The sequence below is a fragment of the Phalangium opilio genome, unplaced genomic scaffold (genome assembly GCF_054372755.1).
Source record: "Phalangium opilio isolate 3A_F unplaced genomic scaffold, DU_Popi_V2 ptg000540l_1, whole genome shotgun sequence".
Taxonomy (NCBI): Eukaryota; Metazoa; Arthropoda; class Arachnida; order Opiliones; family Phalangiidae; genus Phalangium; species Phalangium opilio.
Window position 1 is genome coordinate 1,867,450 of NW_028324244.1, and position 13,838 is coordinate 1,881,287.

At 36.4% G+C, this 13,838-nt stretch overlaps 1 protein-coding gene across 3 annotated transcripts in view; it reads right to left on the bottom strand.

Moving 5' to 3' along the window:
* Positions 1-13,838, bottom strand: part of LOC149588588 (A disintegrin and metalloproteinase with thrombospondin motifs 9-like) — a 179,267-nt gene that overhangs the window by 145,667 nt on the left and 19,762 nt on the right. For all 3 annotated transcript variants that reach the window (XM_089862363.1, XM_089862364.1, XM_089862365.1), the window contains exon 2: positions 10,135-10,508. In XM_089862363.1, coding sequence (XP_089718489.1) covers positions 10,135-10,508 — 374 coding nt within the window. The remainder of the gene's footprint in view (positions 1-10,134; positions 10,509-13,838) is intronic.

The window sequence follows — 13,838 nt, forward strand, 5'->3', positions numbered from 1 at the left end:
AAAACTGCTTAATGACTCTTTTAGAACTATGCCACCCAGATTGGTTTTAAATTTTTGAATTGTTGAAATTACCTCATATTTTTCCAATATTTATGAAGAGCTAAATTATAATAAGAAAGACGATTAAGCCTTTATCTGTCTGTCTTTTAGTAACGCTCACACCACGGCGTTTATCTTGAAAAATATGATAAATTTAAAGGGATGTACAACGTGCTATGCAGGGGAGGGTCCTACATAAAGTTCTGGGCATGCGTGAATTTCGTACCATTTCCAGTACATTGGAAATTCATCCACCGAGTCGTTTAGAGTCACGTGAGATAGCCCAATCACTACTCCAGGGGAAAATCAACAATACTACTTCAAAATATAGTTCTTGAAACACACCGTCCCTCCAACATAACGTATTGAACTACACATCCCTTCAACTTATAAAATAACTTATAACTTAATTAATTTTAACATCTCGCATATTATATTATTACTTAAATACACTAATTTTCAGTTCACGACCCCCCCCCCCCTGTTTTTCAGTTCACGTATAGAACAGAACCCAAGACGTAACAACACAATCAAATATGGGTCAGAAAACCGAGATCAAATTAAACGGATTCAAAGCTCATAATGTCAACAAAATTATATATATATATACATATATACATATACAATAAACTTCAAATATAATAATATGGCCCATTAAATTTGCGATCAAAACACGTATACCCCCATACCATAGAAATTCACATTAACAGCAACTGTTTCCAATAAGCGTCTTGGCCAGAGAACTCGCGGCAAAATGGAATTAAAGCGCGCGCGGGAAATCCCAGCATCCCCATATGAAAGACGTTATGTTTTGGTGGATATCCGTTTAATATCCTATAGGGGGGAGGGAAATTGCGGAAATTCTGGATATCTTAAGGGAAAACGTCATTATATTATTCCAAATCTAATTAGAGGGAAAAGACTGGGGCATTCACGCAGAGGATCCTCAATTATTGCTGACCTATAACCTCTTGATTTCTCCACGTGCATGACATACCATGCCAGACTTCAATAACAATTTGCAAAAGCGATTATCTTCGGAACGAGAGTTGACAATAGAACAAGGCAGGCACGTATTGGAATAGATCCTACCAGGAATACATACAGCCTAATATGAATCATTGCGTACTACATCCATTTTTATTCAACGTATCTAGGCTGATTTTATGGGAAGGGCTAGACGAATTTTACCTTAATTGCAAAAGTGTCGCGTCAATGAAACGACAGTTAAAACGACACCCTTAGAATTATGGGGCGTCACGAGATAGTAAATTCTCAAGACCTGTATACCCTTAAAACCCGAGTAGATATTAACATGGGAGATAAATGGCGGCGCAATTATTCCAATTAGATGTATTTATTCCTGGTCCAAGGTATTCCATATGGGCATTACAGTCAGTGTCTTTATAAATTGTCACAATGTCACTATGCGCCGTCAACCTCGGAATTATATTATTATTGCTATGGAAGGGATGTGAAGCCGCGTCTGTCTGTCTGTCTAATCGACCATCAGAGTAAGTATTAATCAGGCCACGCGAGGAATTAGGGGAAAATTCTAAATACAAAGTAGTCTTAGAAATTTCAATCAACGGTATGCAGATTGATTGATTGAAATCTAATTAAAATTGAGCTTCAATTAATTACCCCGACCTCAGCGACCTGTAAAATTTATTGTATTAAATTTAAGGTCCACCATGCAGCACCACCACAAAGTAGCAGACGAATTTAATAAGAGGGTCACGGGGATTTTCCAAATTAGGCTTAGCACTTACACATTTTTTAGTAAAATTAAAACTAAATTAAATATAATTGAAATTCACGTTTCCTACACTACACTCCATTGACAACAAGTAACTCATTGATACCTTCAACAAAAAACGCAATTTTCGCAAAGGACGTCTCACCCAAAAACTGAAATTACTCGCGTGGGAACCCGTATTTAGAATTTCGGCGTCATTCTTATTGTCTGTATAGTTTATAAGTCAAGGTGAAAGCTATATTTTCTTAGCCAATTAATCCACTATGTGATTCATTACCCCGGTTAGGCTTAGCTATATAACAACTACCATCCCACTAATGTAAGATATACAGGGTGTTTCTTAAAAGTCTGTCCCAGAAATTAAGGGGAGATCATGTTCTTTGGGAAATCAATATTGAGTAGAAAATGCAATTCCTCCACCGTTTCCAATTTATGATTAGATTATTTTAAGAATGACCCCTAAATTTTCCAATTTATGATTAGATTATTTTAAGAATGACCCCTAAATTTTCTAATTTATGATTAGATTATTTTAAGAATGACCCCTAAATTTTCTAATTTATGATTAGATTATTTTAAGAATGACCCCTAAATTAAATTAACATCATCTTTCAATTTTTTAATTTAATTAAGAGGGTCATAAGTAAAACACTTCAATTATAACTGCGAAACGGTGTCCCTTATCGCAAAATATAAATAGAAATTACAATTTTGACTCAAAATCGATTCCCCAAAGATAATCTGAATAGCCCCCAAAGAATCTCTGGGACAGAGATTTAGAAACACCCTGTATATACTAAACGTAGGATGCTCATCACGAAATTTAACTAAACACGATGTATTTAACCGGTAGTACAGGGAGTTTTAAGAGCTTATATTTAATAACTATATAGTCAGTCACCTTGTTATCCGATAAACAAGATTTGTTGAAATTGGCATGAGAATCACGCATTTACGGTAGGTATTCGAACAATTAGGCGAAACCTTTTTTCAAAATACAAGAAAAAAAGAAAGAAAAAACCAAATCCCACGTGTGTACGATGTTTATAAGAGCGCCTATCAGAGGAATTCATTCAAATCATTCTGCACAAGAAGAAGAAAAGAAAAAAAGAGAAACAACATCGAGTTGCAAAGTCATTCATCCTCGAGCTGTCTTTTGTCTTTTAAAAAAATGTTTTCTTTAAGAAGCTGTAGCCTAAGTTCTTAGAAAAAGAAATTGAACCTTGCACGTGAACAACCTTCACCCATATTATAGACTAATGGCACCCCATGTTATTTTCCCATAGAGCTTAATACAGTCGAAGGCAGAGGGCTGCCATTACTCTATATACATTCAAATATTGGGCGGGAAGTATTTTTATTTGGCGGTCTTTTTTTTTCGTCTCGCGCCAAAATAAAAAATCTATGTCTTTTTAATTACTAAGGCGTAATTAACGTACGCGTCTAATCGGAAATGTGATTCTTCATTGTTGTTAATTTTTTTTACTTATATTAAGTTTTATTTTTAGTACGTTTGATCACGTGACCTTGAGGACACGTCGTCAGGGTCACAAGATATCCTAAATTAACTTCTAAATTTATTTAGATTCGAAGTTACCATTAAATTAACCTGGAACCGGTTAATCGGTTCAAAATAGGTAAATTAAATTAACCTGGAACCGGTTAATCGGTACAAAATAGGTAAATTAAATTGATCTGGAACCGATTAATCGGTACGAAATAGGTAAATTAAATTAATCTGGAACCGGTTAATAGGTACAAAATAGGTAAATTAAATTATCCTGGAACCGGTTAGTCGATACAAAATAGGTAAAGTAAATTAATCTGGAACCGGTTATCGGTACAAAATAGGCAAATTAAATTATTGTGGAACCGGTTAATCGGTACAAAATAGGTAAATTAAATTAATCTGGACCCGGTTAATCGGTACAAAACAGGTAAATTAAATTAATCTGGATCCGGTTAATTGGTACAAAATAGGTAATTAAATTCACCTCGAACCAATTAGTCGGTAAAAATAGGTAAACTAAATTAACCTGGAACCGGTTAATCGGTACAAAATAGGTAAATTAAATTAACCTGGAACCGGTTAATCGGTAAAAATAGGTAAATTAAATTAACCTGGAACCGATTTATCGGTAAAAATAGGTTAATTTGACTATTAAACGTTGATACTTTGTAAAAATCTGCCGATATTGGTTTCATAGGGTTAAATAATCTGTTATCTCTCCTAGTCAGTTTAAATAATCGGTTAAAATCCATTCCAGAACCACCAATAGTTCTAATTCAATAGAATCGGTCTGTTTAAATAAGAAGGGTAATATTTATCGAGATTGAAGCGAGAGAGTTTCCAATTCCGAATCCGGTCCTATTTATTCTAGAACTCCCTCCCGATAAAACAAATTATTCAAATAACACACCGCTAGAAAGCTACTTAAAAGGATCCAATGGGATTTAAAAAAAAAAAAAAAATACCAAGTTAAGCGCCTCTTTGATTTAGTAAACAGCTAAAATCGACCGAGAAACATTCTGAGATTTTTCTCTGTAACCAAATCCCACCGGTCTTCTTTCTCCTCTTCATGCATCCATTGGAATTACCGTTAATATTCCAATCGGCCTAATAAATAACCCTTCATTCACTGCTGCTATCCAAGGGGTTGGATACCCAATTTCGACAAAATCACTCTACCTAGTTCTTCAAAAACTCTTAAATGAAACATAACATTATACCTTAAAAGAAGGGCCTTTTTCTAAATATAAAATTAATAAGATTAAAAGAAATAAATGATCTCTTATTATTATTAAATAATTAGCATATAATTAGTCTTAAAAATAATCAAGGACTACTGCCCCACCCGGCATTGATTTAGTGGCGTCTGCTAGCCCGAACCCTTACCTCTCTCAGCCTGTGAGAATTCAACCAATCCCGAAGGGGTAAGTGGTTCTGGGTAGCAGACGCCACTAAATCGAACCTCTTACCCCTTACCTCTCTCAGTTTGTTAGAATTCAACCAATCTCGTATGGGGTAAGTGGTTCTGGCTAGCAGACGCAACTAAACCAATGCCGGGTGGGGCAGTAAACCTTGATTATTTTTAAGACTAATTAAATACAAATTATTTAATAATAATAATAAACATAATTTATTTTAATTTTAATATTTAATTCCTTAAATTATATTTAGAAAAAGGCAGTTGTTTTAAGGTAGTAATAAGTTATGTTACCTTAACCTTCTACTTTAAAGCTTATGTCCGACCTCAATCATTGGAATACCTATTGCCTCAGCGGAAGAACACGTTATGCGCGACTAGAATTTCTTCTTTAGGCATCCTCCCTCTCTGAAGCATCGGAAAAAGGAAAAAGAAGAAGCCATAAAGAAGAGATAGTTAATGTTAGAGAGAAGAATCCCGAATTTATCCGTTTTCTTTGTGGGTAGTAGAATTTAATTAGGGTGAATTTGCAACTAGAAAATAACGCTTTTCCAAACTGTAGGTGTCTCCGCTGGAAATCACCGCGGGAGCCATTGGCGCGCGAAAAATGCGCCAAAAAGGAATCAGGGGAAAAGTAAAAAAAAAAAAAAGTGAAATTTACGCGCGGTTTCTTCCCGCCAAAAATTATTTCTTTTCAAGTTTAGATACCATGCACCAGAGAAACTTTTATTATATCCTTTCCTTCCTATTGAAAAAGAATGAAAAGAAAACTAGACTAAAGGGGAAACCAAAGGATTAATCCATAGCTCCTAAACTCTTCATCTCCAAAATTCCTTAAAAACTTATAATTTTAAAGTTAAAAAATAAAAAACAAACATAAAGGGTTAATTAACACTATTTAGTAATGCAATAGAAATAGAAGTCGCTGTTTCAGCTAGGGTTCGGACGAAATTTTTAAATATTGAAAATCCCTGAATTTTTTGGGAAAATATCCCTGAAAATTTTAAGGTGTTTATTAGAGCCCACTTCATAATTACACCTGCACCCCATATTTATCATTGCTCGAAGCAATCATGGTTTGAAATACCAAACGAAATCCCTGACCTTTCCCTAACTTTTCAATAAAAAACCTTAAATCCCTGACTTATTCCCATATTTCCCAAATCCCTGACTTATCCAGGTTCCGTATACGAACCCCGCAGTGTTTACTAATTGTTTACAACCCAATTTGCGCGGTTCAATTCGAGGAACTGGGGGTTTAAGTTTAAACCCTAATTTGGGCACGACACCGTCTTATTTTTCATACTCTAGCTATCACCTTGCGTTTGTAATAATAATTATTGAGCGCGTTCAACCTTCACCAGAGATTACGCGGCTTCGCACGCGCGCTAGAACAATTGCCAGAGCAGACGTAAGGACAGAGAGGCCTAAAAAGCAAAGAAATATTAGGTTCACTTACGGATGTACCAAAAGAGGAGAGACGTGCGAAGCGCGTGTCGAAATATATCCAGGCAAGCTCGATCCCGTTAACCGGAAAAAGCAGCAGCGAAAAGAGTACACCGAGGCTTAGCCTTCTCCTTTACATCCTTAATTAATGATTTTCTTTATTAAATCATTTTCCGGGACAGTGAGCCTCCCGCCAAAACTCAACGCGAACTTCTATCCTAATTAAGAGTTTATCAATTATTGGATGAGAAGATTTCAGTCAGGGAAGGAAGAGAGGTCAAAACTTTTGCTAAATCAAGACTGGAGCTGGCCGAATAGACATTCCATTTATTACTTGCAAGCTGAAGGCCGTTCTGTTCCCTTAGCGTACTTTTATTTCCCTCGCGCTAACAAAGAGGCAACGCTAGACGGAGTCTCACGTGTTCACTACACGCGGGGGGGGGGGAGGCTAGACGGAGTCGCACGTGTACAATGCACGCGGGGGGGGGGGAGGCTAGCCGACTCGCGTTGCCTGCCTCTAGCGCCTGCTTCTTCCCCTTGGCGCGAGGGGAAATAACGCAAGAAGATTTACTCCCCCCGTCACTGTGGCGTTTGCTTCTCCCCTGAAATTAATGGAATCGTCTATATTAAAGATTTCTAGGCACTTAATTCAGTCCTTTGTGTAAAATTTAAAATAATTTTTCTTCAAGGGGAAAATTCTTGAATAGTAAAGTGGCAATTAGGTAATTTAATCCGGAATAATAATTTGGTTGTCCAAATTTTTCATGGAAAACAGAACGTAGTCTTTGTAATAATATGAAATGTATCTAAACAAAAATCGTATATAAATCAAACTTCTGGTTACAATCTTACTTCTAAGCCTAAAAACATTGATCCTTAAGGTCGTCTCCGTCATAAAGGCATCATCATCATAGCCTAGAAACCCTTGCCAATAACTATATAACATCATCCTATTTATAAGAAAAAAAAAGACTAAACTTTTGCACCCCTTTTTTAACGATATATCGAGCGAATTCCCCATTTCTTTGGAAAGAAAAGTTTCTGGGCTGTAAAAATTAACAGTAGGTCAAGTGTAGCGAGAAACACATCGGGCAACAAATCACGGGAAAACTGTCAGATAAGAAAAAGTGGAAAGAAAACGGGTTGAAGATTTGAAAAGGGAAAAGAAGAAAAAGAAGGAAGAGATTGCCGCTAAGAGAGAAACGAGGAAGCGATCAACGAACGAAGACTTGCTGCCAAAAATGAAAACAGCCAGCCAAGGCTTAGGAAAGTCCCGGATTAAAAAACTAAAACCATAAGTTTATAAGTGATATGTTCCTTCCATAAGTATGACACTACCTATACTTCGTAATGCTACTGAGAGACTTACAGCTCGAGCTAGTTCTAGCAGAACGACGGAAGCGAGAATTGAATAACTACACTCGGTTAATTAGTTTTGCAGGACTTCCATCTTCCTAAATTATTTAGTCTGCATTACTGAGCCTTTGACAGCGCCTCACCAGGCGTCGCTTTACCTCGAATCTATGACCTACTTCAATCACTTCATGACAAACTCCAGTTTCAAAGTTACCAGTGACAAACTTATGGTAGGAACATATCTTACGAACGTATGCTAAAACTAAGAAATAAGAAGAGAAACAAAACATCATTCATATCAAATTTGGTAAATTTGGGAGTGTGGAGTCTAGACACTCATGGACAAGCTACTTGTCAATGTTACACCGGCACTTGAGAAACTTGTACGAATTGACACTATACCCAAACCACCACCCAATTCAATAAGGGGTGCAATATAATCTTTGGCAATTATGACGCATTTTTGGTGATGGCGAATGAGACCAAACTAATTTAAAACTTACTGCAGACATCAGTTATAAGCAACTTATTGGTAAAAACATTTCAAGAAAGCAATCTTAGTAATTGACGTGTTTTGGACTGATCAAAGTCGGAAGGAAGAGCCTGCCTGGATGTCTTCAATTATTGACCCAAATTGGTTAAAAAACTGTCGGCGTAAGGTCATAATAAGTACTTCTTCAACCCATTGTTTCATATTAGTTAACCCTATAGTGAAATAAAAATTGCGCGAAACCCTAACTAAGTCTAACGTGTCGTTCCTATAATAATAATAATAACAATTTTTTTGTTTTTCTAAATGGATCTAAAATTGAAAATCGGAACCGCGCCGAATCAACTCTAACCTAGGCCTAACAAGTAATATCCATTAAAGCATCAAACCCTGGCGAAAATTGGCCGCCACCAGAGAGTTTATCGAAGTTTATTCAATTTAGAAACCTCTCAACGACCTAAACTGCTTGAAGGACCGAAGACTATAGAAGCAGAAGAACTCTTGAGCAGTGGGGTAAAAAAAAAAACAACCTAAGAGTGGAAAAAATAACATCAAGAGACGATGACGCGATAATAACAGTAATAAGAAATGAGAGGGAAAGGGTTATTGTCTTCTCTTCAAGAACAACTGATGAAGGGAGAGAGAAGAAGAAAAGGAAGATAACGCGTCAGACGTAAGACAACCCGAAGTTATAAGGATCGACCATAACTAAGTTACAATCTAACAATTTGCAATCCGTGGGAAATTTTCAAAACTGGAGATTGGGCCACCGACCCCCTGGCCTGTAATAAATAAACTGGCCATTGACCAGGGCGCGTCGTCTGCTAAACAAAAGCAGTGAATAGTTAAAATAGTTGAGTTATAATGTCTGGACTCTGGGTACCTTTGAATTTTCTTAGTGGTCCCGAGGACCAGGCAATTTTTAAACTGGTCATTTACCCTGTGCCACCACCTTATTTCCCACGCTGCACCCCACGATCCCAGGTTATCTCTGCTCAATTTTGGGTAGTTACAATCAGAGTGATTCTGAACATTGGCAGAACTTAACTTCATCCTAATCCACTCCCCTAAGAAAGAGATCCGCGATACTAAAAGATCAAAGAGTTTTGGAAGCCATAGGCGTCGGACACGACGCAGCTTGAATATAGCATCATACCTCGCGTCCTACTTTTCTTAGTGTATAAATTCATATTGCATGTATTATTTATAGAGACGACCCGAGAAGTTTTAAAAACAGTGTAAAGAAAGGTTGAGGAATGGTACGTATACTACACCAAGTAGAGATTGTGTCGCAAGCGTTCGTATGTCATTGATGGGGGGGACGACTCAAGGACGGGATACGAGGATGTCACACAAGCGACGGCGACGGTGGCAACGGTGACGTATAAAGTCATCCATCATGGGACCCGCTGCCGGCCGCCTTCAAGATTGAAGAATCGAGATTTATCTTTCTTTTTGGGGTCCCCCGTGACGCGGCATGCACCATCAGAAATACACTTTTCTTTTAGGCAAGTCGATTTTAAGTTTTCTTCATTTTTGGAACGTAACTGGACGCATTTTTATAACCATGGTATGCACTAAACGACGATTGGAAACCAAGTAGAGCTTCTGAGTAGAGGAATTAATATTTTTCAGTAGTTTCAAGTCAGTAAAGTTAAATCAAAGACGCTAAGGTCAGTTGAGTTGAATTGTCGTCGTACTGAGCAATGGGTTTATCAAGGTCTTTACAGACCAACGTGTCTCAATGTACTGCAATATCAGAACTAAGACTGATTGGTTGCGAAGATGCAATGACATAATTTACGTCATCCCATTTCAATTTCATTGTAAATAAAATTGTGTGTTATTTTTTGTGGTAATCCTTACAAAAATAATCCTTATCATTTAAAATAAAACCAGTTAAATATTGAAGCAGATTCTTATAAATCCAATGTCGTAAAATGTATAGTTGCGTTAAATTGCGAAATAATTGTGGTTTCCTCGATTATTTTTTTCTCTAAGCATTTTGTAATCAATAAATATTTAAATGTTGTAACAGATTCGCGGCGACGCTTTTTTCCCCACAAAAACTTACACCAAATGACGAAACTAACACAACCAAAATTAGTTGGACTTACCAAGCCATGACAAACTCCGAGTGACGCGTGAGATTCCGGATCACCAACGACCATTCCAACGTAGAAACAACTCCTTGGTTCTCCAAAATCATTCTCTTCATGTTGAGTTGAATTGGCATTACTTGTCCACGCTGGTTCTCCTTTAAAACTCGGTGCCAAAAACCGACCATCCGGGTGCAGTCTCAAGAGAAATGTCTTGTTGAACGCCGTGAAACGATAGACGCGAACAGAGGACGGTGGAACGTCCGGTATTTGTGGTCGTCGACCAGGTACCCAATGGTCATTAGGAGAGGATTTGAATATGGTTGAAACATTTCGTAGTAAGATGGGGTAGACTGTTTGTCGTCGTGGTATTTTGTCGTTCGTAAGATCATCTGTGGTAAGAAAAAAAAAACAGAAAGAAAAATTGTTAAAAAAAAAATAAATGTAATTTGCATTAAATTCGTCTGCTAGAGAACCTAACCTGCCCGAAGTTTCAAATTAGGCTTAGCAATTACACCAAACCCTAAACCTACGCCTTATTTCTTATACACTTTCTCACCTCCTACACAGGAAACTAACATCCACTTCCGGCAGCACGAAATTTTGAAGATATTGTTTTAAGGGTACAAAATTTCTTTTCATTAAAATTATTGAAAAGTTATTATTGTACTTATACATGTTTAAAATTTTACTCATTAAATTATACTGGCCCTTTTAAAAGCATTTCTTAGCCTAGACCACGAAAGGAACCATCTCAAAACAATCATACTCCATAAATACATTTCCCAGTACAAACTCATCCTTGCTCAGTAATAATATTAAACCTTGTTATACATCAATATCTATGTCTTCATAAGCTTATTAAATTGAACCCTGAAACTGAGCTATAACCAACACAAGGTTACATTCATTTTAACAAAGTATAATATAACAATCTATCACGCGAGAAAAACATCAGGATAAATTACAAAAAAATATAAAAATTAGGCAGAAACTCGATCCATATTAAAGAAAAAATCACTTCCGGTAAAACGCCAAAAATTTGTCGTTAAAATATTGTCGCGAGACAAAATTGATAATAACATACGTAGAAGGACGATCGGCAAATTGATCAAAGAAAGAAAAATCGAAAAACTATCGATAAAGGAAAGAAAAAAAATCGAATTGCCCCGGAGACATATAATTAAAACAAATTATATATGTCGATAATGGGGATCGAATTCAACAATCGACCTCCACCGATAATTAGCTAATAAACGGTTGTGAGTCAGGAGAAAATCCAAAAAGGGTTTTTTTTATTAAGAGATAAAATACTATATCGATACCTCGCCTCGCCGTAATAATTAACCTTTTATCGATAATTTATTTTAGTTTTACATGAATATTCAACTGCAACTGAAATTAGCCATAATACATAATATTCAGACTAGGAAGACTTATTTACACCTGGATTTTCCCTCTGACCTTGGAAAAGAGGTCAAATAGAGAAAGGGGGTACAGGTTATAAAAAATTATTAGAAATTCCATAGAACTCTATTAATAAAACTGTTCTTAAGGCCTTTTCAGACGCAACTAGATGGGTCAAAAACTTGAGTCAGCAAAAAATTGGTCAGTGATCAATTTATAACTGGTAATTCAACTTGTCCAACCAACTTCTGTTCACTTGCCCCAACTCTTTTACTCAACTCAAGTTGACTCATCTAAATGAGTCGAAACGTTGTATGGCCTTTGACCTTCAGTCATTCTAGTTAAAAAAAATTGGGTCTCTATAACACGTTTAATTAAATATCCAATTAATTAAATATTCAAAGGAAAAATTTAATAAATTCATAAATTAGATCTCCTTATCATCAGGCCACCACCGACTACCGTTCATAAATTGATGATGGAAATAAGATCATTTACTTCAATGTTAATTTTAAAAATCATTTATAGAAAGAGAAAAGTATTTAAAACGAGTTTTAAACAAGAAGAAAAAAAATTAATTGGGTTTCGCTTTATTCCGGTTAAAATTCAAGCCCCTTTAGTTATTATAATAAAAAAGGTACGCCGTGAGGCTTAAAAAGTGTTCGTATTAATCATTTAATCTATTTTTTAATCAAAGCAATGATTAAATCTTTACAGATGGCTGAGCCTCGTGAGAAATCACCAGACAATTATTAAAATCTGAATCGACGCCATTGCCAAGCCAATTTTGAATTAGGCCTAACCATAAGTTTATAAGAAAGGTCCTCCATAAGTATGACACTACCTATACTTCGTACTGGTAGAGACTTACAGCTCGAGCTACGCCTACCTCATTCACTTCATGAAAAGCTCCAGTTTATAACCAGTGACAAACTTATGAGGAACATATCTTATGAACTTAGGGCCTAACTTGGGTAACTAATTAGTCCCAATAAACGGATTTTTAGAAATTAATCTAATAATACCGTTTGTATAAATCAAAATCAAATTAAAAATTTATATTAAAATAGTTTGTTTTTTATAATCTCATTAAAGTTAACACGTGTTTAAAAACACAGATTGAAATAGGATGGATTAATTTTTTTGAAATTGCAAATTCAACCCTTCCTTATGAAAATGCGATGATCAAAATTCGTTTTCTTTCATTGAAATATTTTTCTTGTCAAAGCAATGACTTTAAAAATAGCTAAGAAAAAAAAAACATTACTTCTTTTGAACATTTTTAAAGATGCTAGCGAGACAATGGATATTAAATCAACATGTTATAGAAGCGACACAATATTGGACCATAAACAATGAAGGATTCTGTGTAGGACCCTCCACGACTAACTCAAATCAGGGATAGATAGACTTTTTTAAGACGGAATGGGTAACAGGGTTATTCGGGTGCGCGTCCTAGTCCACGACCCCCTTACCCGTGACGGGGGGTATGAAAGAAGAGGCGGGTCTTATTTTCATTATGGCGTTGTATGTATATCCGGGTCAAATAAACGTCGTCTGCCAAGTTGGAATGGATTGGGCTCCGATTGTAATTTTTGAAAGAACATTGTTTAAAAATGGAAGTAACACAAGACATAGGGCTTGAAACCAAAACACATTTTGAAATACGATTTATTTCTCTTTGATGAAGTTGTAGTGATGCTTTAAAAGCCTTCATAGATATTACAACACGAACAGGTTTTAACCAAACACTAAGCTCACAAAACTCCTGGCCATTCACTAAGCCTTGGTTAACTTCATCAAATTCGCTTACAAAATTATGAGGATAGTAGACATGATTGGCTTTAGAAAGAATTAGCGAACACTTTTCACCCTTACAGATGTACTCCAAATCCAAAACACCGGCAATAAATTCCCTACCTCTTAATTGCTATTAAAAACAATTCCCGAATAATTTCCGTACCCTTGCTTTTAGACAGCTTCATTTTGAACCCCTGTAAAGATGCTTTTCTGTACAACCATAGCCCACTCGATCACGCGCATCACGACGTAAGCTGCTCGCGCTATATAGCGCGAGCAGCGCAGCGTCCGGGAGCGCGGATCGAGTGGGCTCTGGTACAACGCAAGAGGGGTCGTAGTCATAGCGACAGATGTAAACAGGAATTACGTATTATTGGCCCTCCTTGTCAGCAACGTCACCAATACGTAGTTTTAGTGAGCCAATAAGAAAATTTAATTTTTTGGTTACGTGTTGAAGGAAGGGGCTATGTACTCGTCTATGAGTCGGACTGAAGTAAATATTAACCGTTGGGAAT